This window comes from Bufo bufo, chromosome 8, assembly GCF_905171765.1.
Source record: "Bufo bufo chromosome 8, aBufBuf1.1, whole genome shotgun sequence".
NCBI classification, from domain to species: domain Eukaryota; kingdom Metazoa; phylum Chordata; class Amphibia; order Anura; family Bufonidae; genus Bufo; species Bufo bufo.
In genome coordinates, this window is record NC_053396.1 from 165,202,608 (window position 1) to 165,225,937 (window position 23,330).

The following is a 23,330-nucleotide window of genomic DNA, read 5'->3' on the forward strand; positions in this document are numbered from 1 at the left end:
CTGAAAAAAGATGTATGTTTAGACTGGAGAGACCTCAGGGGTGACTCGGCTGCAGTGGACAGGAGGCCAGAGCCTAGAAAGGGGAGAGGACTATCAATCCGGTGGGACTGGTGCCGCGGCGTTACATGTACACTGCGCGGATTCAGAGCATGATGTTTGAAGGAATAACCCCAAGACTGCCAACTGTAAAGGGGCTCGATGGACAATGTATAGATGGCGTATCCTTAGGATAGGGTATGAATGTGTGACTGGTGCCGGTCCAAACCCTTGGAACCTCAGCAGAACTGACCGAGGAATTCTAGTGCTTGGACAAACACTGACGGACCCATGATGCAAAGAGCTGTGGCCCCATTTTGCACCAGCTGGATGAGATTCCAGGGGCTCTTGGTAACTGAACTTGATCTTGTTCACATGAAAGCATACCTCCGTCAATTAGAGACAGCACTTGTAGATATATGTTTTGCACTTTAGGTATTTAAAAGGGGTTCTCTAAAACTTTTATACTGAGGACCTATCCTCTGGATAGGTCATTAGTATATGATCGATGGGGATCTGATGGCCAGGACCCCCATCAATAAGCTGTTTGAGAAGGCAGCAGCGTTCACACTAGTGCAGAGCCATCTAGCATATTTGCTTAGGCAATGTGATGTCGCATTCATCACATGGCCTAGGCGCAGCTCAGCCCCATTGAAGTGAATAAGGCTGGGCTGCGACACCAAGCCCAGCCGCTATATAATGTATGAGCAGCGAGAAGGCCACAGCGCTCACTGGAGCACCGGTGCCTTCTCTAACAGCTGAGTTCCCGGGTGTCAGACCCTCATCAATCAGAAACTGATGTCCTATCTAGAGGATAGATAGGTCATCAATTAAAAAGTCCCGGAAAACCACTTTAATCAGTTTCATCACCAAGCAAATATACAGTGTAATGTTTCGGACGACATATCATTCTTTTTCAAGCAGTTGGTGGTTTTTGAAAAGAAATGTCTGCCCGGGCAATCAATACTCTGTTCCCGATGACCACCAATGGAATACTTCATCTCCATATGGTACATCAGGGACAGAGGTCCAAGTGCTGCCAAGATATAATACTTCTTATATTTATGCAATTGACCTATTTTGAGAACCAAGGGGCTGGCCGCAGCACTTTGAGCACTGCTACACCCTGTGCACTCACCCCTCCCCCCCTTTGGTTGACAGTGGCTCACTTATTCATTGGTGGTCCACTATTATCATGGTGTAGAAACGGTCATTGGTGTCAGTAGGTTCCTCTAGGAACGCATGTTTTTGCTAATGTGCTGTGGCCAATATGTAGGTGCCAGAAGCTGCGCTCCACCTCCACATTTGGTGTGGACTGATATCACTGGAGGCTTCATAGACAACAGAGGATTACAGTTGCTGGGAGGATGGAAAGGTCAGTAAGTATTGTCTTCTCCCCAAATAATAGCTGTCTCTCCTTTCTCCAGAGGACAGTGCAGGGTATTACAGAAGTGCCAGTGCAGGGTATTACAGATGTGACAGTGCAGGGTATTACAGAAGTGACAGTGCAGGGTATTACAGAAGTGCCAGTCTAGGGTATTACAGAAGTGGCAGTGTAGGGTATTACAGAAGTGACAGTGCAGGGTATTACAGAAGTGTCAGTGCAGGGTATTACAGAAGTGACAGTGCAGGGTATTACAGAAGTGACAGTGCAGGGTATTACAGAAGTGACAGTGCAGGGTATTACAGATTCCGATGCTATATGCCTAAATGTCAAGCCTAGCAGCAGGAGCTACAGGTAGTGACCATGTTATAGCGGAGGAGACACGTAGTCATCTGCTAGGCTCTAAAATGATGATCTGTCCTTACTTTATTTTTTCTATTTGAAATGGCAGCATGGGGAGGGGTGGTGAATGGCGGGATTACATATACAGTTGTAAGAAATAGTATGTGAACCCTTTGGAATGATATGTATTTCTGCACAAATTGGTCATTAGGCTACTTTCACACTAGCGTTCAGAGCGGATCCGTCTGGGGTCTGCCCAGACGGATCCGCTCATATAATGCAGACTTGGGATCCGTTCAGAACGAATCCGTCTGCATTATATTGTAGAAAAAATTCTAAGTGTGAAAGTAGTTCAGACGGATCCGTCCAGACTTTACATTGAAAGTCAATGGGGAACGGATCCGTTTGAAAATTGAGCCATATAGTGTCAAATTCAAACGGATCTGTCCCCATTGACTTACATTGTAAGTCTGGACGGATCCGTTTGCCTCTGCACGGCCAGGCGGACACCCGAACGCTGCAAGCAGCATCCAGGTGTCCGCCTGCTGAGCGGAGCGGAGGCTGAACGCTGCCAAACTGATGCATTCTGAGCGGATCCGCTTCCACTCAGAATGCATTAGGGCTGGACCGATGCGTTCGGGGCCGCTTGTAAGCCCCTTCAAACGGAGCTCACAAGCGGAGCCCCGAACGCTAGTGTGAAAGTAGCCTAAAATGTGATCTGATCTTCTTCTAAGTCACAACAATAGACAATCACAATCTGCTTAAACTAAAAACACACAAAGAATGAAATGTTACCATGTTTTCATTGAACACACCATGTAAACATTCACAGTGCAGGTGGAAAAAGTATGTGAACCCCTAGACTAATGACATCTCCAAGAGCTAATTTGAGTGAGGTGTCAGCCAACTGGAGTCCAAACAATGAGATGAGATTGGAGGTGTTGGTTACAGCTGCCCTGCCCTATAAAAAACACACATCAGTTCTGGGTTTACTTTTCACAAGAAGCATTGCCTGATGTGATCGATGCCTCGCACAAAAGAGCTCTAAAAAGACCTACGATTAAGAATTGTTGACTTGCATAAAGCTGGAAAGGGTTATAAAAGTATCTCCAAAAGCCTTGCTGTTCATCAGTCCACGGTAAGACAAATTGTCTATAAATGGAGAAAGTTCAGCACTGCTGCTACTCTCCCTAGGAGTGGCCGTCCTGTAAAGATGACTGCAAGAGCACAGCGCAGACTGCTCAATGAGGTGAAGAAGAATCCTAGAGTGTCAGCTAAAGACTTACAAAAGTCTCTGGCATATGCTAACATCCCTGTTAGCGAATCTACGATACGTAAAACACTAAACAATAGATTTCATGGGAGGATACCACAGAGGAAGCCACTGCTGACCAAAAAAAAACATTGCTGCACGTTTACAGTTTGCACAAGAGCACCTGGATGTTCCACAGCAGTACTGGCAAAATATTCTGAAACCAAAGTTGAGTTGTTTGGAAGAAACACACAACACTATGTGTGGAGAAAAAGAGGCACAGCACACCAACATCAAAACCTCATCCCAACTGTGAAGTATGGTGGTGGGGGCATCGTGGTTTGGGGCTGCTTTGGTGCATCAGGGCCTGGACGGATTGCTATCATCGAAGGAAAAATGAATTCCCAAGTTTATCAAGACATTTTGCAGGAGAACTTAAGGCCATCTGTCCACCAGCTGAAGCTCAACAGAAGATGGGTGTTGCAACAGGACAACAACCCAAAGCATAGAAGTAAAACAACAACAGAATGGCTTAAACAGAAGAAAATACGCCTTCTGGAGTGGCCCAGTCAGAGTCCTGACCTCAACCCGATTGAGATGCTGTGGCATGACCTCAAGAAAGCGATTCACACCAGACATCCCAAGAATATTGCTGAACTGAAACAGTTCTGTAAAGAGGAATGGTCAATAATTACTCCTGACCATTGTGCACGTCTGATCTGCAACTACAGGAAACGTTTGGTTGAAGTTATTGCTGCCAAAGGAGGTTCAACCAGTTATTAAATCCAAGGGTTCACATACTTTTTCCACCTGCACTGTGAATGTTTACATGGTGTGTTCAATAAAAACATGGTAACATTTAATTTTTTGTGTGTTATTAGTTTAAGCAGACTGTGATTGTCTATTGTTGTGACTTAGATGAAGATCAGATCACATTTTTTGACCAATTTGTGCAGAAATCCATATCATTCCAAAGGGTTCACCTACTTTTTCTTACAACTGTATATACGGTAATATATAAAGAGAGAGAGCTTCTTCTTGCTCTGAACGTTTGATGTGAGGCCTGTGACTGTCGGCCTATACAGTTGTATACAGCTGCCACTGAGTTACCAGATCCTCGCTCACTTTTCAATGAAACAAAAAAATAAATAAAATTAGCTATAACGCTCTTTTGCGGTACGTTCAGCTAAAAGAAGTGAACGGGCATGTTGGCATTTACATTGGGAAGTGCTTTACTAGTGCCGCTGCCATTAGTCAGTCCCAGTTATCGGATCCCATCGATTAGTATGTGGCGGTATATCCTGGTGATATCTAGCAGCACAATCCCGTTAATGAAATATTCTGATGTCCTACCTATTAAGTGGCAGGGTCTTACTCTGAGCACATTCAGTAAAGGGCCTCCCTTCCTCGTCCAGACCCTCCCTCTGCCACACCTACACCAGCATTATCCCGTATACACATAGTCAAAACTCTCCCGCCACCTGGATGCCCCCTGCTGCCATCCCGTCCATCAGACGACCACTCTCAGAGGAGAGAAGGCTATATAGCACCAGGATAGCTCTCTTCCAAGAACCTGGCACGGTAATCAGACATGGTTCGCTGCCAGTGGTGCAGTCTGCTTCTATGGCAGGGGGCATCACAAACTGTGTGACTCCATAGGGTCATGGATAAAAAAAATATAAAAACTGCCTCCTGGACTTTCTTTTCTGCCTCGGCCTCGCACCTCATGTGCGGTAACGTCTCGCGGGGTATGAAGGATGCTTCACTTCACACATACGACAACAGCTATTTCCTGTCTCACGTTTCTGACAAACTTGTGCAATAGACTCGTTTCTATCATATTTTTTGGTGTGTGTCGCCAAAAGGATATTTTTTAAAAGTTGGCCGCGAGCTTGTTTTATAGTTATTCCATTATCAAGGTGCATAGGGCTCGGTAACTTAGGCATAGTACTACCGGGCGACACGACGGCAAGTCGCAGAAAAGTCATGCGACACAAAAATACCGACGACTTGTCCGTAACTTGATGTCGTGCGACTGTTCTAGGGTTGGGATGTGGCAGTGAAAACAAGGCCATGTCGCGGGTGACTTATATCAAAGTCAATGGAGTTAATGTTGCGTGCGATATGCCACTTGCGACACAAACTCCGGCATGTCTTTCTTCCGGTACGGCTAAACTGCGACATGTCGTGCAATGTCTCGCAACATTTCCTATAACGTACGTCAATGGTGTCACATAAAATCCTACACTGCGGATTCTGTGTCGCGAGTCGCGCCCAAGTTTTAACCCGTGTGCGGCATGACTTACCTGTGACATCCCAGCTCTAACATAGTTGGAGACAGGTCGCCGTATAGCATTGCCACACCGTAGACCAGGGGACGAGTAGACCAGTTGTAAAACTACAACTCCCAGTGTGCATAACTTCTCCGAAACAGAGATGCTCAACTTGCGGCCCTCCGGCTGTTGCAAAACGACAACTCCCAGCAGCATGCCCTAATAGCTGTAGGCTATCCATGCATGCTGGGAGTTGTAGTTTTGCAACAGCTGGAGGGCCGCAAGTTGGGCATGCCTGCTCTGAAATGAATGGAGCATGCTAGGAATTGTAGTTTGACAACAGCTGGAGTGCCATAGACATACATTACATAAGAAATGTTGTGGCCCTGTGGTGTGGTGGTAAGACACTCCATTCACTTGTATGGTGCCGCTGGGCCCCTGTGAGTACTGCAGGACCTGTCCATGTCCAAGCATCTCCTCAGCATCAGCCAGGGTGTGGCCTCCATCAACCAGCAATAACAAAGATGGTCCCTGCACCGGAGGAGAGGACAGCAGGGTCCTCATGAGGTGCCCCCCAGCAGCTCAGTGACACTAGGGAGACACGAGTCAGTGGAACCACAGCTTGCTGCAAACTTCCTGCACAGCCATCTCCTCGTGAGGACAGGGTGGGGGCAGCGCCTCGGTGCACAGGGCTGGCGGGGGGCACTGCCCTCTAGGTATAGGGGGTGAAGGCAAGCAGGGCACATGGGGGGACACTCACCAGGATGACCGAGCTCCTCACCGCCTCAGACACGCTCTGCCTCAGCTCGGCCGCCGTCCCCGGCTTGCTGAGCCTCTTGGTAAATTTCCTCACTTCGGACATGGTGCAGATGGGTGGCACAGAGAAGTGTGTGCCAGTGAGGGCGGCTGCAGAGTGATACTCCGGAGCTGCGCTCTTCCTCGCACTCCTCGCTGCTGCTCCTCCTCCTCTGCTCAGTCAGAGCATTATCATGGTGAGAAGAGGCTGAGCCGGACACATGTGAGGAGGATGCTGAGGGCAGGGGGGCTCCTCACACCAGGGTCCTCTCTGCAGACATTTAACCCCCTAAGGTCCTCCACCTGTTTTGTTACTTAGGGACCAAGCATATGCTTTTTTTTTACATTTTGCTTCCACCTGGCATACCAAGAGCTAAAGGGCATCTGTCAGCAGATCTGTACTCATGACACCTGACCTGTTACATGTGAAGACATCTGTGTTGGTCCCATGTTCACATGTGCCCGCATTACTGAGAATAATGATGTTTTAATATATGCAAATAAGCCTCTAGGAGCAACGAGGGCGTTACCATTACACCTAGAGGCTCTGCTCTCTCTGCAACTGCAGCGCCCTCTGCACTTTAATTACAGGAGTTCTCCGGGCTTTTTCATATTGATGACCCAGCCTCCGAATCTCCTCCTTTCGTCACAGTTAGATCGCCGTAATCTCGCGATGCGCGAGCTCGCGCATGCGCAGTTCCTTCCCTGAGACTGATGCCAGCACAGGGAAGGAACACTATACCGGCACTGCGCATGCGCGAGCTCACGCATCGCGAGATTACGCCAATTTAACTGTATCAAAAGGAGGAGATTCGGAGGACGCAGGCGGTGCTGGGCTCCTTCACAGGGGGGCGTGGCTGGGCACCAGGAAGGTTTGTACGGCTTATGGAAATAGCATACGCGGTGCGCCCTCCAGCACTTTGCAGGGACCCGCATCTATCAGACATTGGGGACATATCCTAGCGGTATGCCCCCAGTGTCCAAGATGGGAATACCCCTTTAAGGACTAAACTAGTTTTGGATAAGTTGTATGGCCTAGAAGCCAAGAACTCCAATGGCCCAATAAAAAAAAAACACCTGTCTGCAGCCCTTTTTTCCCACTCCACTGTCCCATTCCCGGCTGCTTCTGGACCAGGCTGGTCCAAACGTGGCTTAAACACTGCAGCCAATCGTTAGCATCAGCGGTTGATCATTGGCTGAAACAGTCATGGGACCGAGCCAGCTGTGAGGACCAGAAGCAGATGTGAGTGGTCAGTGGCGCAGGAACACTGGTACTGCAGGATTTCTTTTTTATTGGGCACAAGTTACAACTATTGGAGTTGTCAGGTCCTATGCTGGACAACCACTTTAAGGACCACTACATATGTTCACATTTAATTTATAGGTATCTTTTGTAATGGTGGAACACAGGAAAAACAAGGTCCAAAAGTTTTTTTCATTTTTATGTTTAACTCTATTTCCCTCCATATTAGCAGCTTCAGCTCTGTTATGTTGGTGGGTTTGTAACGCCCCAGAGTGGCATTACCACCTTTTGCACCTTGCCACTATCTCATATGGTTAACATAACATCATCTTTGCACTTATTCCTAATCCTGCATAATGTGTATATTTCTATGCAACTGTTATGTTTATGTATAATGCGCCTGGTTCACCAGCAGATGGCGGCAACAATGGCAGAGCTACAGGGACAGAGGACGGAACCTTCTTTCTATTCTCATATTTCCCTCTAGGGAGGAGTTTAGTTAGTGAAGAGGAGTCTAGCCTACCCCCTGCTAAGAGAGGTTGTGCTGCAGGGAGCTCGTCCCTGCTGGGCGAGTCCAGCCTAAGCCAGCAGAGCACCATTAGCTCTGTTGGACCTAGAGGCCCAAGCTACAAGCCTCACAAGCCAGGAAGAATAGTTCCCTGGATAAAGCAAGACAGAGACAGACCAGCTGACGAAGAGAAGTTGCAGCATACAGCAAAGGAAAAGTTCCTATTTAATCCTGACAGCACAGCAGAGCTAGAGAGCAACTGATGTAGCAGAGCTAAGTGTGTTTGCCTGCCAGAATTTATGCCAAAGCTTGCTGGTGACTAAGATAAAGTTGGAAGACTGTTGCCTGACGAAATTCTATTCAAGTAAAGCTGTTATCAAGTTCATTACAAGGTCTGGACTAAATTTATTTCATCACCCCTATTCAACTACCCCTTTTCTGCAGCGGACTGCCACGTTTGGGGTTCCAGTGTATCGAGGTAAGAGCACCGTGACAAGTGCACCACCTTTAAGGGACATTAGGCCATCCCACACCACTCTGGCATTCCTATCCTGGGTACCCCTCACCAACTACCATATACTAAAAGGGGACCTTGTGCCCTCGTTGCTGAAATGCAACTCTTATAACATCTTAAAAGGGACCCCTAGCGTACGGGAGCTTCCAGCCTGCCGCAGGTTTCCTCCCATGAACTGCTCGCTTCAGGTCCTTCCACAACATTTCTGTTGGAGGTGAGGACTTTGACTGGGCCGTTCCAAAACTTTAATGTTATTCTTTACCAACCAATGACGCCGTGCGCTCGTGCACTCAGCAGGACGGCAGGCCATGTTTCCACGGAATCCACATGTGTGAATGAGGCCTAAGGCTACTTGTTCAAAGCAGCTCTATCACAAGGATCAACCCTAATAAACCAGACACACTGCCTGGCAGGGCTCATCACACTGATTAAAACAATACCTTTCTTTTGTCTGTATGCTAAACAGCTGCTGAGAAATCTACATTTCTATTTATATGCAAATGAGAAGTTTGAGCACCAGGAGGCAGGGCTGAATCCTTTAAGCACTGCTTTGTAATACCCCCTGTGCTTTGTACATTCCCCCCTCCCCTTGATTGACAGAGCTAGACATACTGAGGGCAGAGCTGTGTCCTAGCATCTACATATCATATACACTATGTACTATAGCTTCACCACACTGAGATCTGCTCAGAAAGCTAATATACATATTACTGCTTTATTCAGAGGCAGAATATATGATTATAGACACCAGTAATATGTGATAGCTTATAAGCATAAAAAAAAAAAACATGCATCTCTATGTAATGCTATAGGTTGTGATAAGTGCATGGTTTTGCGTGTAGAGATTTACCTGAACTCTTATATCTGTTATGTTTTCTCTCTCTGTTTTAACCCATAATAAAAGACTATACTATAATAAATAATATATAATCATATAATAATAAAAGGTCGTACTATATTGAGAATAGTGGTTTGTTTTTGTTTGTTAGAAACCTGAAAACTATTACTGGTTTATTCACAGGCACAAATATTTAATCTATATAAAGAAATCATCAATATTTAGTCGCTTTAAAACCATTATTCTCAATATGATAATGATATAGACTTTTATTATGGGTTAAATGTGGAAGAAAAAAAACTATCTGAAGAAAAAAAAAAATGCAATTCTCTCCTAGTATTTAAACCTGGGATCACTACATTCAAAACCATGCACTTACCACAAGCTATAGCATTACCACATAGAGATGCATGTTTTTTTTTCTATGCCTATAAATTAACACATATTACTGGTGTCTATAATAATATATTCTGCCTGTGAATAAAGCAGTATAATGTCGATTAGCTTTCTGTGCAGATCTCAGTGTGGTGAAGCTATAGTACATAGTGTATATGATGTGTACATTCTAGGATACAGCTCTAGGACACAGCTCTGCCCTCACCATGCTGATGTCTAGCTCTGTCAATCAAAGGGAGAGGGGAGAGTGGAGTGTAGAGCACAGGGGGTGTTACAGAGCAGTGCTCAAAGGATTCAGCCCTGCCTCCTGGTGCTCCAACTTCTCATTTGCATATGAATAAAAACACATATTTATTTGCAGCTGTTTATCGTACAGACAAAAGAAAGGTATCGTTTTAATCAGCATGATGAGCCCTACCAGGCAGTGTGTCTGGTTTAATAGGGTTGATCCTGGTGACAGAGCCGCTTTAAACAGAAAAGTTATATTTTGGATTTATCTGTCCACAAAACATTGTTCCAATGTTCCAGACAGGCAGCAATGTTCTTTTTGGAGAGCAGCGGCTTTCTCCTTTCAGTCCTGCCATGCACACCATTGTTGTTCAGTGTGTAGTCCTGATGGTGGACTCATGATTATTAACACTAGATGCCAGTTTCTCTGGACATAAATATGAAAAAAGACACAGTTAAAAATGCAATTTAAAAACTCCTTAAAAAATGCAATACAAATTGATATCTGCAATTTTTAAAGCTGGCAAAAAAAAGGATATCTATAACACAAAATAAAAAAACGCACGTGTACGCTGGTCTAGATATCACCTTGCGCCGCTTGGGACTTTGCTTAATTTATGATTGAAACCTACACTAGCTTATAGCTGGCGCAGATTTCAGTATTATTTACGGCAGAAATTTGGTGTCAATGATGATAAATATGCCAGGGCAAGTGGCCCCCACCATGGGCACTTTTCAGAGAGTGAAGGCAGCTCAGAAACGTTACTTGCACCTGGATTAATTTGGTGTCACTGTAATTATACCAGCCCAAAGAATAACACGTTATTTATGTCTTGTGAAAAGGGGGTCCAAACCTTTTCTAGTTGCGCCTTTTCTGTTGTGTGAAAGGCTAATGTTGATAAATTCTGCAATGGTCACTACAGAGTGTGCCATACTGAAAAGTAACATTTTACTGTACATAGAGACTTATTAGACATTTAAAGGGCAGTCCCACAAAAATATTCTACAGTTTTCAAACCAGCACCTGGATCTGAATACTTTTGTAATTGTATGTGATTAAAAAAATATATATATATTTAAATCATTTGTATTTATTATTCTACAGTATATTAACATACAAAATATCATATTACACACAAAAAAATATCCAAATATATACCCAACCCATCCCACCATAACTGAGAGAGAAAAAAAAAAACATGACTTGTGTGCATCCGTGGCCGTTGTGCCGTTTTCCGTTGACTTTCAATGGGTCCGTGGAAAAATCGGAAAATGCACCGTTTTGCAGCCGCATCCGTGATCCGTGTTTCCTGTCCGTCAAAAAAATAAGACCTGTCCTATTTTTTTGACGGACAACGGTTCACGGACCCATTCAAGTCAATGGGTCCGTGAAAGAACACGGATGCACACAAGATGCCACCAATGATCGGGCGGGGGGGGGGGAGGGGAGGCCGCCCACTGGCCACCAATGAAATTACAATAGAGGGGGGAGGGGGGCAGACGGAGGTGGGGGAGGGAGGGGAGGCCGCACACTGGCCACCAATGATATTACAATAGAGGGGGGGAGGGGAGGCCGCACACTGGTCACCAATGATATTACAATAGAGGGGGGGAGGGGAGGCCGCACACTGGCCACCAATGATATTACAATAGAGGGGGGGAGGGGAGGCCGCACACTGGCCACCAATGATATTACAATAGAGGGGGGGCGACGGAGGGGGGGGGGGGCGGGGGAGGGGAGGCCGCACACTGGCCACCAATGATATTCAAACTGGGGAGGGTGGGGGGTCTGCTGCCTGGCAGCCCCTGATCTCTTACAGGGGGCTATGATACGCACAATTAACCCCTTCAGGTGCGGCACCTGAGGGATTAATTGTGCTGATCACAGCCCCCTGTAAGAGATCGGGTGCTGCCAGGCAGCAGGGGGCAGTCATGTACACAGTTCGTCGTATATTCTAACTAGAAGCGTCCCCATCACTATGGGAACGCCTCTGTGTTAGAATATACTGTCGGATATGAGGTTCACGATGTAACTCATATCCGACAGTATATTCTAACATAGAGGCGTTCCCATGGTGATGGGGACGCTTCAAGTTAAAATATACCATCGGATTGGAGAAAACTCAGATCCTATGGTATATTAACTCCTGACTTTACATTGAAAGTCAATGGGGGACGGATCCGTTTGAAATGGCACCATATTGTGTCAACGTCAAACGGATCCGTCCCCATTGACTTGCATTGTAATTCAGGACGGATCCGTTTGGCTCCACACGGCCAGGCGGACACCAAAACGACATTTTTTTCATGTCCGTGGATCCTCCAAAAATCAAGGAAGACCCACGGACGAAAAAACGGTCACGGACCTACGGACCCCGTTTTTGCGGACCGTAAAAAAAAACGGTCGTGTGCATGAGGCCTTATTTTGCAATATTATTCAACCAGCGATTTCAAAGTTTGGAGAACAACTCGTTTTTCCCCCTATTATTCTATATTATTTTCTCCATCCTTATAATATAATCCACCGCACTCTTCCACTTTTTCACAGAAGGGGGAGGGGGCTTTTTAATCCATTTTTTTAATATAAGGAGTCTTGCTTGAAACAGTAGTTTACAAAGTATTTGTTTATCCATTCTTGAGATCCGCGAGTGCATCATACCTCCTAATATACACGCCAATGGATCTCCCTCTATTTGTACTCCGATAATTTTTTTAAAAATGACCGTTATCTCAGACCAGTATCGGAACAATTTAGGATATCTCCATACCAGATGGAAAAGGCCTGCTTGCTCCCTACCACACTAGGACATGAATCTGTGGGTTTTAAACCCATTTTTTTAAAGCAATAGAAGGGATCGATACAGCCTATGAATAAAGAAAAATTGAGAAACTCTGTGTGAGGCCCTCATTGAGACCATGGATATATTCTTCAATACATCCTCGCATTGTTCCTCTGATAACCCATTTACCGTATATCTTTTTTCCATTTCTCTTTAGCCACTATGATAATCTTGCTATGTTTAATTTTCAACAATACCCTAAATCTTCTTGAAACAGATCCCTTTACCTTTCTATTATCAAAAAGTTGATTAATCTCCTCTATATGGGCTTCTTTCTATTTCTGGGAGTCTACTGACGATGAATTTATTGCTTCTCTCAACTATAAATATCAGAAAAAATAGTTATTTGGAATCCCAAATTCTTTTTTAAGAATTTCAAAATCTTTTAATAGATCCCACTCAAATAATTGACATAACAAACAAATACCCTTATTTTCCCAATTTACGTAATGTTAAATTTTCTGTATTTCTCGCAAATTAATATTATTCCAAATAGGCGTGAAATCTGTATATCCTTTAATATCAATATTTTTTTTAATCTCTCTCCAAACGTGATCCATTAATTTAAAAATATAATTATCATTATTTATACTCCCCAATATTCCCAATTCCAGTGCCTCCTTCATCTTAAGTTGATCATCCTTCCAACCCAATTCTTTCAAGTGCCAACTCATAATATTTGACATATTACCCCCACTCATGTAACCAAACTGTACAACTAAATAATATATATACCAGTTTGGAAGTGCCATTCCACCCTCTTTAAGCGGTAACTGTAGAATCTCTAACCTTATGCTTGGATTCCCCTCTTTCCAAATAAATTCCCTCATTAATCTATTCATAATAGTGAAAACCTTAATTGGTAACCATGCTGGAGCACATTGCAATACATAAAGAATCTTAGGAAGAAAAAACATCTTTATTAAGTTAATCCTTCCCATCATAGATAAAGGTAACCTTTTCCAAATATGTATTTTTTTTTTCAACTCATCTAAGAGAGGATACACATTCAGTCTAACATATTCCATCAAATTCTTTGCAATATTTAGTCCCAAATACCTAAAACCACTATCTCTATCCACCTGGTGAACTAGAAAACTCCTCTCACCTATCTCATCCCCTAACAACATCAAATGTGATTTTCCCCAATTTATTTTGAGCCCCGAATAGTATCCAAATCTCTTTCACCATCTCATCATCGATATTTGCTAAAAACAACAAAATATCATCTGCATACAACACTATTTTCTCCCTTACATTACCGTATTGAAACCCCTTAATATTTTTATTTTCTCTAATAATTTTCTCTATTGCGATTGCAAAGAGCAGCGGCGATAGGGGACAACCCTGCCTAGTGCCCCTAAAAAGGGAAAAGGGCAGGGACATCACCCCATTCACAGCCACCCTCGCTCTAGGGTATGAATAAATCAATTTAATCCAACCTATAAAAAGACTCCCCAAAGCCAAAACGTTTAAGAACTTCCCACAAATGTTCCCACTCTATACAATTAAAAGCCTTAACTGCACCCAGTGACAATATTGCTTTTTTACTATTTTTATCTTTATTTGCTTCTATGTTCATAAATAGTCTTCTAATATTAGAGTACAGTCGTGGCCAAAAGTTTTGAGAATGACACAAATATTAGTTTTCACAAAGTTTGCTGCTAAACTGCTTTTAGATCTTTGTTTCAGTTGTTTCTGTGATGTAGTGAAATATAATTACACGCACTTCATACGTTTCAAAGGCTTTTATCGACAATTACATGACATTTATGCAAAGAGTCAGTATTTGCTGTGTTGGCCCTTCTTTTTCAGGACCTCTGCAATTCGACTGGCATGCTCTCAATCAACTTCTGGGCCAATTCCTGACTGATAGCAACCCATTCTTTCATAATCACTTCTTGGAGTTTGTCCGAATTAGTGGGTTTTTGTTTGTCCACCCGCCTCTTGAGGATTGACCACAAGTTCTCAATGGGATTAAGATCTGGGGAGTTTCCAGGCCATGGACTCAAAATGTCAACGTTTTGGTCCCCGAGCCACTTAGTTATCACTTTTGCCTTATTGCACGGTGCTCCATCGTGCTGGAAAATGCATTGTTCTTCACCAAACTGTTGTTGGATTGTTGGAAGAAGTTGCTGTTGGAGGGTGTTTTGGTACCATTCTTTATTTATGGCTGTGTTTTTGGGCAAAATTGTGAGTGAGCCCACTCCCTTGGATGAGAAGCAACCCCACACATGAATGGTCTCAGAATGCTTTACTGTTGGCATGACACAGGACTGATGGTAGCGCTCACCTTTTCTTCTCCGGACAAGCCTTTTTCCAGATGCCCCAAACAATCGGAAAGAGGCTTCATCGGAGAATATGACTTTGCCCCAGTCCTCAGCAGTCCATTCACCATACTTTCTGCAGAAGATCAATCTGTCCCTGATGTTTTTTTTTGGAGAAAAGTGGCTTCTTTGCTGCCCTTCTTGACACCAGGCCATCTTCCAAAAGTCTTCGCCTCACTGTGCGTGCAGATGCGCTCACACCTGCCTGCTGCCATTCCTGAGCAAGCTCTGCACTGGTGGCACTCCGATCCCGCAGCTGAATCCTCTTTAGGAGACGATCCTGGCGCTTGCTGGACTTTCTTGGACGCCCTAAAGCCTTCTTAACAAGAATTGAACCTCTTTCCTTGAAGTTCTTGATGATCCTATAAATTGTTGATTGAGGTGCAATCTTAGTAGCCACAATATCCTTGCCTGTGAAGCCATTTTTATGCAACGCAATGATGGCTGCACGCATTTCTTTGCAGGTCACCATGGTTAACAATGGAAGAACAATGATTTCAAGCATCACCCTCCTTTTAACATGTCAAGTCTGCCATTTTAACCCAATCAGCCTGACATAATGATCTCCAGCCTTGTGCTCGTCAACATTCTCACCTGAGTTAACAAGACCATTACTGAAATGATCTCAGCAGGTCCTTTAATGACAGCAATGAAATGCAGTGGAAAGGTTTTTTTGGGATTAAGTTAATTTTCATGGCAAAGAAAGACTATGCAATTAATCTGATCACTCTTCATAACATTCTGGAGTATATGCAAATTGCTATTCTAAAAACTTTTCCAATTTCGAATATTTATGTAATTCTCAAAACTTTTGGCCACGACTGTATATCAATCGCCCAGGAATAAACCCTATTTGATCCTCCTTTAATTATTGTTTTGTATTACTTTTGTTAACCTATCTTCTAATACCTTGGCTAATAACTTGATATCCGTATTCAACAGAGAAATGGGTCTTTACGATTCTAGATTTAATGGATCCTTTTCAGGTTTAGGAATCAAAATAACAGTGGCTTCTTCCATTGATTTCCGGTAATTTATTTGATCTCTTGGTCTCAACAAGGGTCTCAAATAATTCCGGAAGAAGAACTGAACTAAATTCCTTGGATACCTCATATGGAAGCACATCCCCTCCGGGAACTTTTTTTTTTATCTTTAGTTGAATTTAGGGCTCTCACAAACTCATCCAACTTTATATTCTAAGAAGAAAGAAGAAAAATCCGGCTCACTTCAGGTGAAGTATAATAGCTTTTTATTCCAGCGAAGTAAAATCCGTAAACAAGTGTACATCAATCTACGCGTTTCAGACCTTAGGTATGTGGGTCCTTCCTCATGACAAGCATGTGTATGAAATGGGAGCACCTTCTTATGTATCCCAAACTAACCCCAGGTTAATGAGTATCACCTGGGAGGAGGAGACATAGGGGGGTGTTTCCATGCAAATTAACAAAGCTAAAAAAAAACTTATAGACTAAAATCAAAGCAAACTTGAGAAAGAGGTATAAATGCTACCATTATAACAATAATCATAGTAATGGGTAAAAATCAAAATTCAAAGAGAGCAATAGTCATAGGGTCAATGCATATACACAAAGGAAAAGAAAAAAAAAAAAAAGGGGAAAACACCATGATCTCATGTCAATATTGTAAGATGAGATAATGGCGTTTATTAAGCCCATAGGGCTGGCGAGATCCTAGCTTGAAGATCCAGAAGGCCTCCCTGTTAAGGAGTACTTTATATTCTCTTCCAACTGAATCTAATGAACTTCCGCAAGCTTGCTGAAGGGAATACCATCCAAATACTGATATAACTCTTCCCTTTTATATCTAATTTTTTATTTATACAGTTCTTCAAAATATTTGCCAAATAAAATTCTAATCTGTTCTGGGGATTTTACTATTTGCCCATTGTTATTTTTTAATGGACCTATACAACTTTTATTTTTTTCCTGTTGATTAATAATTATGTTTGCCAAGAGCTTACCCACTTTTTCTCCCTCTGCAAAAGACTTAACCTCCCGGAAAAACATGGATGTTTGTATTTTTTTTACATATGTACTTCTTTAACCATTTCGTTTAATTTTTTCCAATTTCCCAAATTTTCCAATGAGAGGTCATCTGCACAGAGTTTTTGGGCATCCTTTAATTTCTGTTCTAAACTATGAGTTTTACCATTTAGGTTTTTTTTTTTTCAATTAATTACTTGCTTATATAATATTCCCCTCAGGAATGCCTCTGTCGCATCCCAAATCCACTGTTTCTTAGCAGAATCCCTATTTATACAAAAAAAAAAGACTTCAATTCCTCCATAATACAGTTCTTATCATTCAAGAAATGAAACCAATGGGGATTAAAGGTAAAAACCCTATAAATCTGTTTTTCCAAGGACCCGATCTTTATTACAATTGCGCAATGGTTTGACATAAACATAGGAACATATTTTATACTTATTTCATTCCTTTCAGCATTTTCCTATTACCAAGGATCACATCTATCTTAGACCAGGACTGATACGTCATTGAATAACAGGAAAACACCTTTTTCTCAGGATTATGTAAAAGTCAAATATCACTCCAGCCAAATCCCAATAGTAACCTGGCGAAGTTAGTATTATGAGGTAAACCTTTGCCCTTGGATAATCTATCAATACTTGGGTCCAACACAGTACAGTGGTCCCTCAAGATACAATATTGATTGGTTCCAGGACGACCATTGTATGTTGAAGTAATCGGTTCCAAAGCCCCAAAATGTCATCCAAGATAAGAGAAAATCACTTGTTATTGCCTACCACATCGATGCTTTTTGCTTAACTTTAATAATTAAATTTATTTTCATTTTGAGGGATATCTTTTCCATTCACACGTCCGCAAAATAGGTCCGCATTCGTTCCGCAATTTTGCGGAACGGGTGCAGACCCATTCATTTTCAAGGGAGCCGAAATGTGCTGTCCGCATCCACATTTGCGGATCCGCACTTCCGCATCCGTGCTTCCGTTTCTGCAAAAAAATAGAATATGTCCTATTCTTGTCCGTAACTGCAGACAAGATTAGACATTTTCTATTATAGTGCCGACGATGTGCGGTCCACAAATTGCGGAATGCACATTGCCGGTGTCCGTGTTTTGCGGATCCACAAAACACTTACGGACGTGTGAATGGACCCTCATAGTAACATTATTAAAGGTTACGTTTTATCTTCATGTATATTCTAATGGATTGCCTTCCTTGTACAATGTTATAATATACTTTCTATGTTAGAAAGTATATTATAGTGCATTTGTATTGTGCGGCAGTTGTGTGCGGTTCTGCTGCGATACTGCAGGTATATAGAGGGACAAGCGTTATTGGAACAAATAATTTCTTCTGGTGTGATATACCAGTCGTCCCCACAAAAAAACGGATTGAAGCGGGGTGTTATATACCAATATACTTTCTTTATAGTGCATTTGGGTACTGTATAGTGCATTTGCGCATGCACATACGCGAAAATTACATTGCCGATATTTCGCATTGAATAAAAAATTGAATGGAGATTGCAAATTCGAATAATACGTCTGGTATGTCACTGTGTTGTGGGGCTATTTGTGCACTTCTAGTAATTATTTCTTGGCTGCAAATATGAGCTGAAGGTTTTTCAGGTTCGCCTGCCATTAAAATGGATGGGACCCGCCGCGAACTTGCGGTTCGCGAACATTTGTTTGCGTGATCGCGTTCGTGAACCATCCTGGCAGATGTTCGTCCATCACTACTCCATATACCCCACCCCCCCACCTTCAAGTAATTATATTAACATTACTACATTACTACCTTTAAATCTGCCCATTCACTTGCTTCTTGAGGGGACTGAAAAAAGACTGTTTTATCTTGATATACCACCCGGACTTTAGCTGGAAACAGCAAACAATATTTTACCCCAGCCTGCCTTAATCTCTTTTTTATGTCAGTATATTTTTTCCTTTGGCGCTGGTAGCCTTTGAAAAGTCCGGATATACTCTTATTTTTGTTCCATCTATTTGAAACTTCTTAGAAACTCTAACCTCCCTCCACACAACCTCCCGGTCTCTATATGAAACAAACTTAGTACAAAATTGTTCTTGGGTATCTCCCGGTTTCTCCTTTGGTTTGGGACTCTGTGCGCTCTCTCAATAATTAGGAATTAAACAGCGTACCAGATTTGCAGTTCTCCAGTATCCATTTTTCCATAAAACCGAGACAATCCGAACCTTCCTTTCCCTCTGGTATTCCCACCCATCTCATATTTTTTCTTCTTGCTCGGTCTTCTATATCTATTAACTTATTCTCCATGGCAGCATTCATTTGTTTTAGAGATACTACATCTTTCTCCAGCTTAAATAATAGATCTTCCACCGGTGACAATCTATTTTCCAATTCCTGCATACGCTCCCTCACCTTTGTCAAATCATCTCTAATTAACGTCAAATCTGTCTGGATGCCCCCAATCTGTATTACCACCTTCCCCATCATACTCTCTAACCTCGTAACCGCAGATAAAATTTCTTTTTACAATTTTTGGGTCAGAATCTCCTTTTTCTCGCTCCAATGCTTTCCCTTCAGGGGCATCTAAATGTCTATTTTCTTCCAAACACAACTCTACCCCTTCCCCTATCTCATTCCCGGGGTTAGGGGTTCTTAGTGGAAAGGATGAGGGTGTCAGATATTTACTTAACCACTTCACATCTGGTCCATTTGCCCCCTTCCTGACCAGGCCTAATTTTGCAAATCTGACGTATCTCACTTTATATGGTAATAACTTTGGAACAATTTTACTTATCCAAGCCATTCAGAGATTGTTTTCTCGTGACACATTGTACTTTATGTTAGTCATAAATTTGAGTCAATATATTTCACCTTTATTTATGAAAAAATCCCAAATTTACCAAAAATTTAGCAAAATTCTAAATGTTCAAAATTTCAATTTCTCTGCTTTTAAAACAGAAATTGATACCTCATAAAATATTTATTACTTAACATTCCCCATATGTCTACTTTATGTTGGCATCATTTTGGAAATGTAATTTTATTTTTTTAGGACGTTAGAAGGCTTAGAATTTAAGAAGCAATTCTTAAAATTTTTAAGAAAATTGCCAAAACCCACTTTTTAAGGACCAGTTCAGGTCTGAATTCACTGTGTGGGGCTTACATAGTGGACACCCCCATAAATGACCCCATTGTAGAAACTACACCCCTCAAGTTACTTAAACCGATTTTACAAACTTTGTTAACCCTTTAGGCGTTCCACAAGAATTAAAGAAAAATGGAGATCAAATTTTTAAATTTCACATTTTTTTCCATTTTAATCCAATTTTTTCTTTAACACATCGAGGGTTAACAGCCAAACAAAACTCATCATTTATTACCCTGATTCTGTAGTTTACAGAAACACCCCACATGTGGTCATAAACTGCTGTACGGGCACACGGCAGGGCGCAGAAGAAAAGAAGCACCACATAGTTTTAAGATGCCATGTCCCATTTGAAGCCCCCCTGATGCACCCTTACAGTAGAAACTCTCAAAAAGTGACCCCATTTTGGAAACTAGGGGATAAGGTGCCAATTTTATTGGTACTATTTTTGGGTACATATTATTTTTTGATCATTCATTATAACAAAAAAAACAAAATTGGTTGTTTTAGCATTTATTTTATTTTTTTACGGTGTTCACCCGAGGGGTTAGGTCATGTGATATTTTTATAGAGCTAGTTGTTACGGACGCGGAGATACCTAATATGTATACTTTTTTTTATTTACTTCACTTTAACACAATAATAGCATTTTTGAAACAAAAAAAATGATGTTTTTGTGTCTCCATGTTCTGAGAGCTATAGTTTTTTGTTTTTTTTTGAGCGATTTTCTTATGTAGGGGCTCATTTCTTGTGGAATAAGGTGATGGTTTTATTGGTACCATTTTGTGGGACATACGCCTTTTTGATCACTTGGTGTTGCACTTTTTGTGATGTAAGGTGACAAAAATGGCTTTTTTTGACACAGTTTTTATTGTTTATTTTTTATGGTGTTTATCGGACTGAGTGGATCATGTGATATATTTATAGAGCCGACCGTCACGGATGCGGCAATACCAAATATGTCTATTTATTTATTTTTCTATTTAAAAAAAATAAATAAAAATTCCTTACTTTTTTTTACATGTGAAACCTTTTTTTTTTTTTAACACTTTATTTTTATTTTTTTTATTTTACACTTTGCATCCCCCATAAGGTCAGACAAGACCTCTGGGGGACATTTAATTTCACTTTTTTTTTATCCACTATCGATTTCTCCTGTAACTGGGGCTGACATAGTAGCCCCAGTTACAGTGGAAATACACCCCCCTTCCCCCCCAGAGAGGCTGTACAGCACTATACTGCGCTGTACAGCCTCAGTGCAGGGCTGATCGAGGTCTGTAGAAGACATCACATGACCGCCGGGCCAGAACAGGAAGCGCATAGCGTGCAGCTGTGATCTCTGAATGGACATTCTAAAATGTTCATTTAGAGATAGAGAACCACCTCCCGGATATTTATAGTCTATGGGCGGACGGGAGGTGGTTAAAGCGTTCTGTTTCTGTCTTGTATCTGATCCCACACCCGTGGCTGATCACCTGTTAGCATTGTTAGTATCCATGTTGATCATCTTTTTTCTTGGGTGGCATTTTCAGCAGGGGTAATTAAAAAACAATTGCAAAGTCCAGGTCTGTTAATAGATATACTGGTTAAAAATTTGTCAGTCCAGGTTTAGTAGACTGTTAGTAAGGTGTTAGGTTGGAAAAACTATTACAGCAGTCTACAGAGGGCTCAAAGTCCCAAAAACAAGTTATTTTCTCCAGAAATAGGGGGTAGAGGATAGAGAGATATTAAGAGATCCATAACACAGTAATTAGTAATTCTGTGATTCAGTAATTAGAGCAGAACAAACGGATAAATTGAAACAGTCAGATACAAAGTTGCAAACAGAGACGTCCTCTTTCTTAGCTCAATGCAAACAAATGATCTTTATTATCTCAGCTCCCTCTTTATACATATTTTCCTCCTTTCTTCCTCTTATTAATTGTGCCCCCACCACTTAGCGTACCAGACTTGATGAGAGCCGACAGCCCTGCTCTCACCCACTCTTCCTCTGAAGTGTCCCAGTGCCAGCTGCAGTATCTTCAAATGTACCACCTCCAAAAGCCAACCAACCTCTACCACCAACAGGACAGGACAGGAACACGTGGGAGTCCAGGACGAGCCACCGCTGACCTCACTGCATCCGACTTCTTTGTCCGTCTCTCTAAGATGGCCGCACATGCTCAGTTTCATCCTTCAACTGCCTCCTGAGCTGTGATGGGGAGAGAGCTGCAGCAGAAAGGACATTCCCCTTGAGCTGTCAGCTTGATATAAATTGAAATATTAATGGGGAGGTCTGTGGATCCACGTGAGGTACAAGGCTGGTTCTAGCTTTGTTAGAAATAGATTGTCATGGATTATATCATGTCTGATTTTCACTTTTTACATTAATCATGGGATAACCCCTTTAAGGCGCTCAACACATGGAACATATTCTTAAATGTATTATGATATAAGCATAAGCAATGCACCGCACAGACCTGTGACGAGTTACAAGAAGAAGGAGTGCCGGGCGGCCACAGCGCATGTAAGTATGCTGCTGACTAACTGACCATGGCAGCCAGACAGGACTTCAGTAGCGTCCTGGCTGCCATGGTAACCGATCGGAGCCCCAGCATTACACTGCTGGGACTCCGATTGGAACTGCCGCTGCCACCAATGTTGGGGAAGGGGGGGTTTCGGGAGGGCGCACTGCCCACCAATGATTTTAATACAGGGGAGGGGGGGAGGGCGGCATTTTAATAAAGGGGAGAGGGGGAGGGCGCACTACCCACCAATGATTTTAATACCAGGGAAGGAGCACTGGGGGCTGATGGAGAGTGTACTGGGGGCTGGTGAGAGGCACTGACTGGGGGCTGGTGAGAGGCACTGACTGGGGGCTGATGGAGATGCACTGACTGGGGGCTGATGGAGAGGCACTGGGGGGCGCTGGTGAGAGGCACTGGGGGCTGGTGAGAGGCACTGGGGCTGGTGGAGAGGCTACCGGGGGCTGCTATGAGGCTACTCGGGCTGCTATAAGGCTACTGGGGGTTGCTATAAGGCATTGGGCTCTTATCTGAGGTCTGATTGGGGGTCATTCATATTGGGGTCTGAGCTGAGGTGTTATCTGAGGTCTTATTAACATTGGGGATCTTATTGGGGCTGTTAGCTGAGGTCTGATTAACATTGGGGGTCTGATTGGTGGTCTGACCTGAGGTATAATGAATTTTTTTTTTTTCGGAGAAGCTTGGGGAAAA

General features: G+C 42.7%; 1 protein-coding gene across 3 annotated transcripts in view; it reads right to left on the reverse strand.

Moving 5' to 3' along the window:
- Positions 1–6,242, reverse strand: part of DOCK11 (dedicator of cytokinesis 11) — a 291,743-nt gene extending 285,501 nt beyond the window's left edge. For all 3 annotated transcript variants that reach the window (XR_005774010.1, XM_040406100.1, XM_040406099.1), the window contains exon 1: positions 6,048–6,242. Coding sequence is in view for 2 of the 3 variants with exons in the window: in XM_040406100.1 (XP_040262034.1) it covers positions 6,048–6,149 (102 nt within the window). In the remaining variant the exon portion in view is untranslated. The remainder of the gene's footprint in view (positions 1–6,047) is intronic.
- Between the last annotated feature and the right edge of the window lie 17,088 nt (positions 6,243–23,330).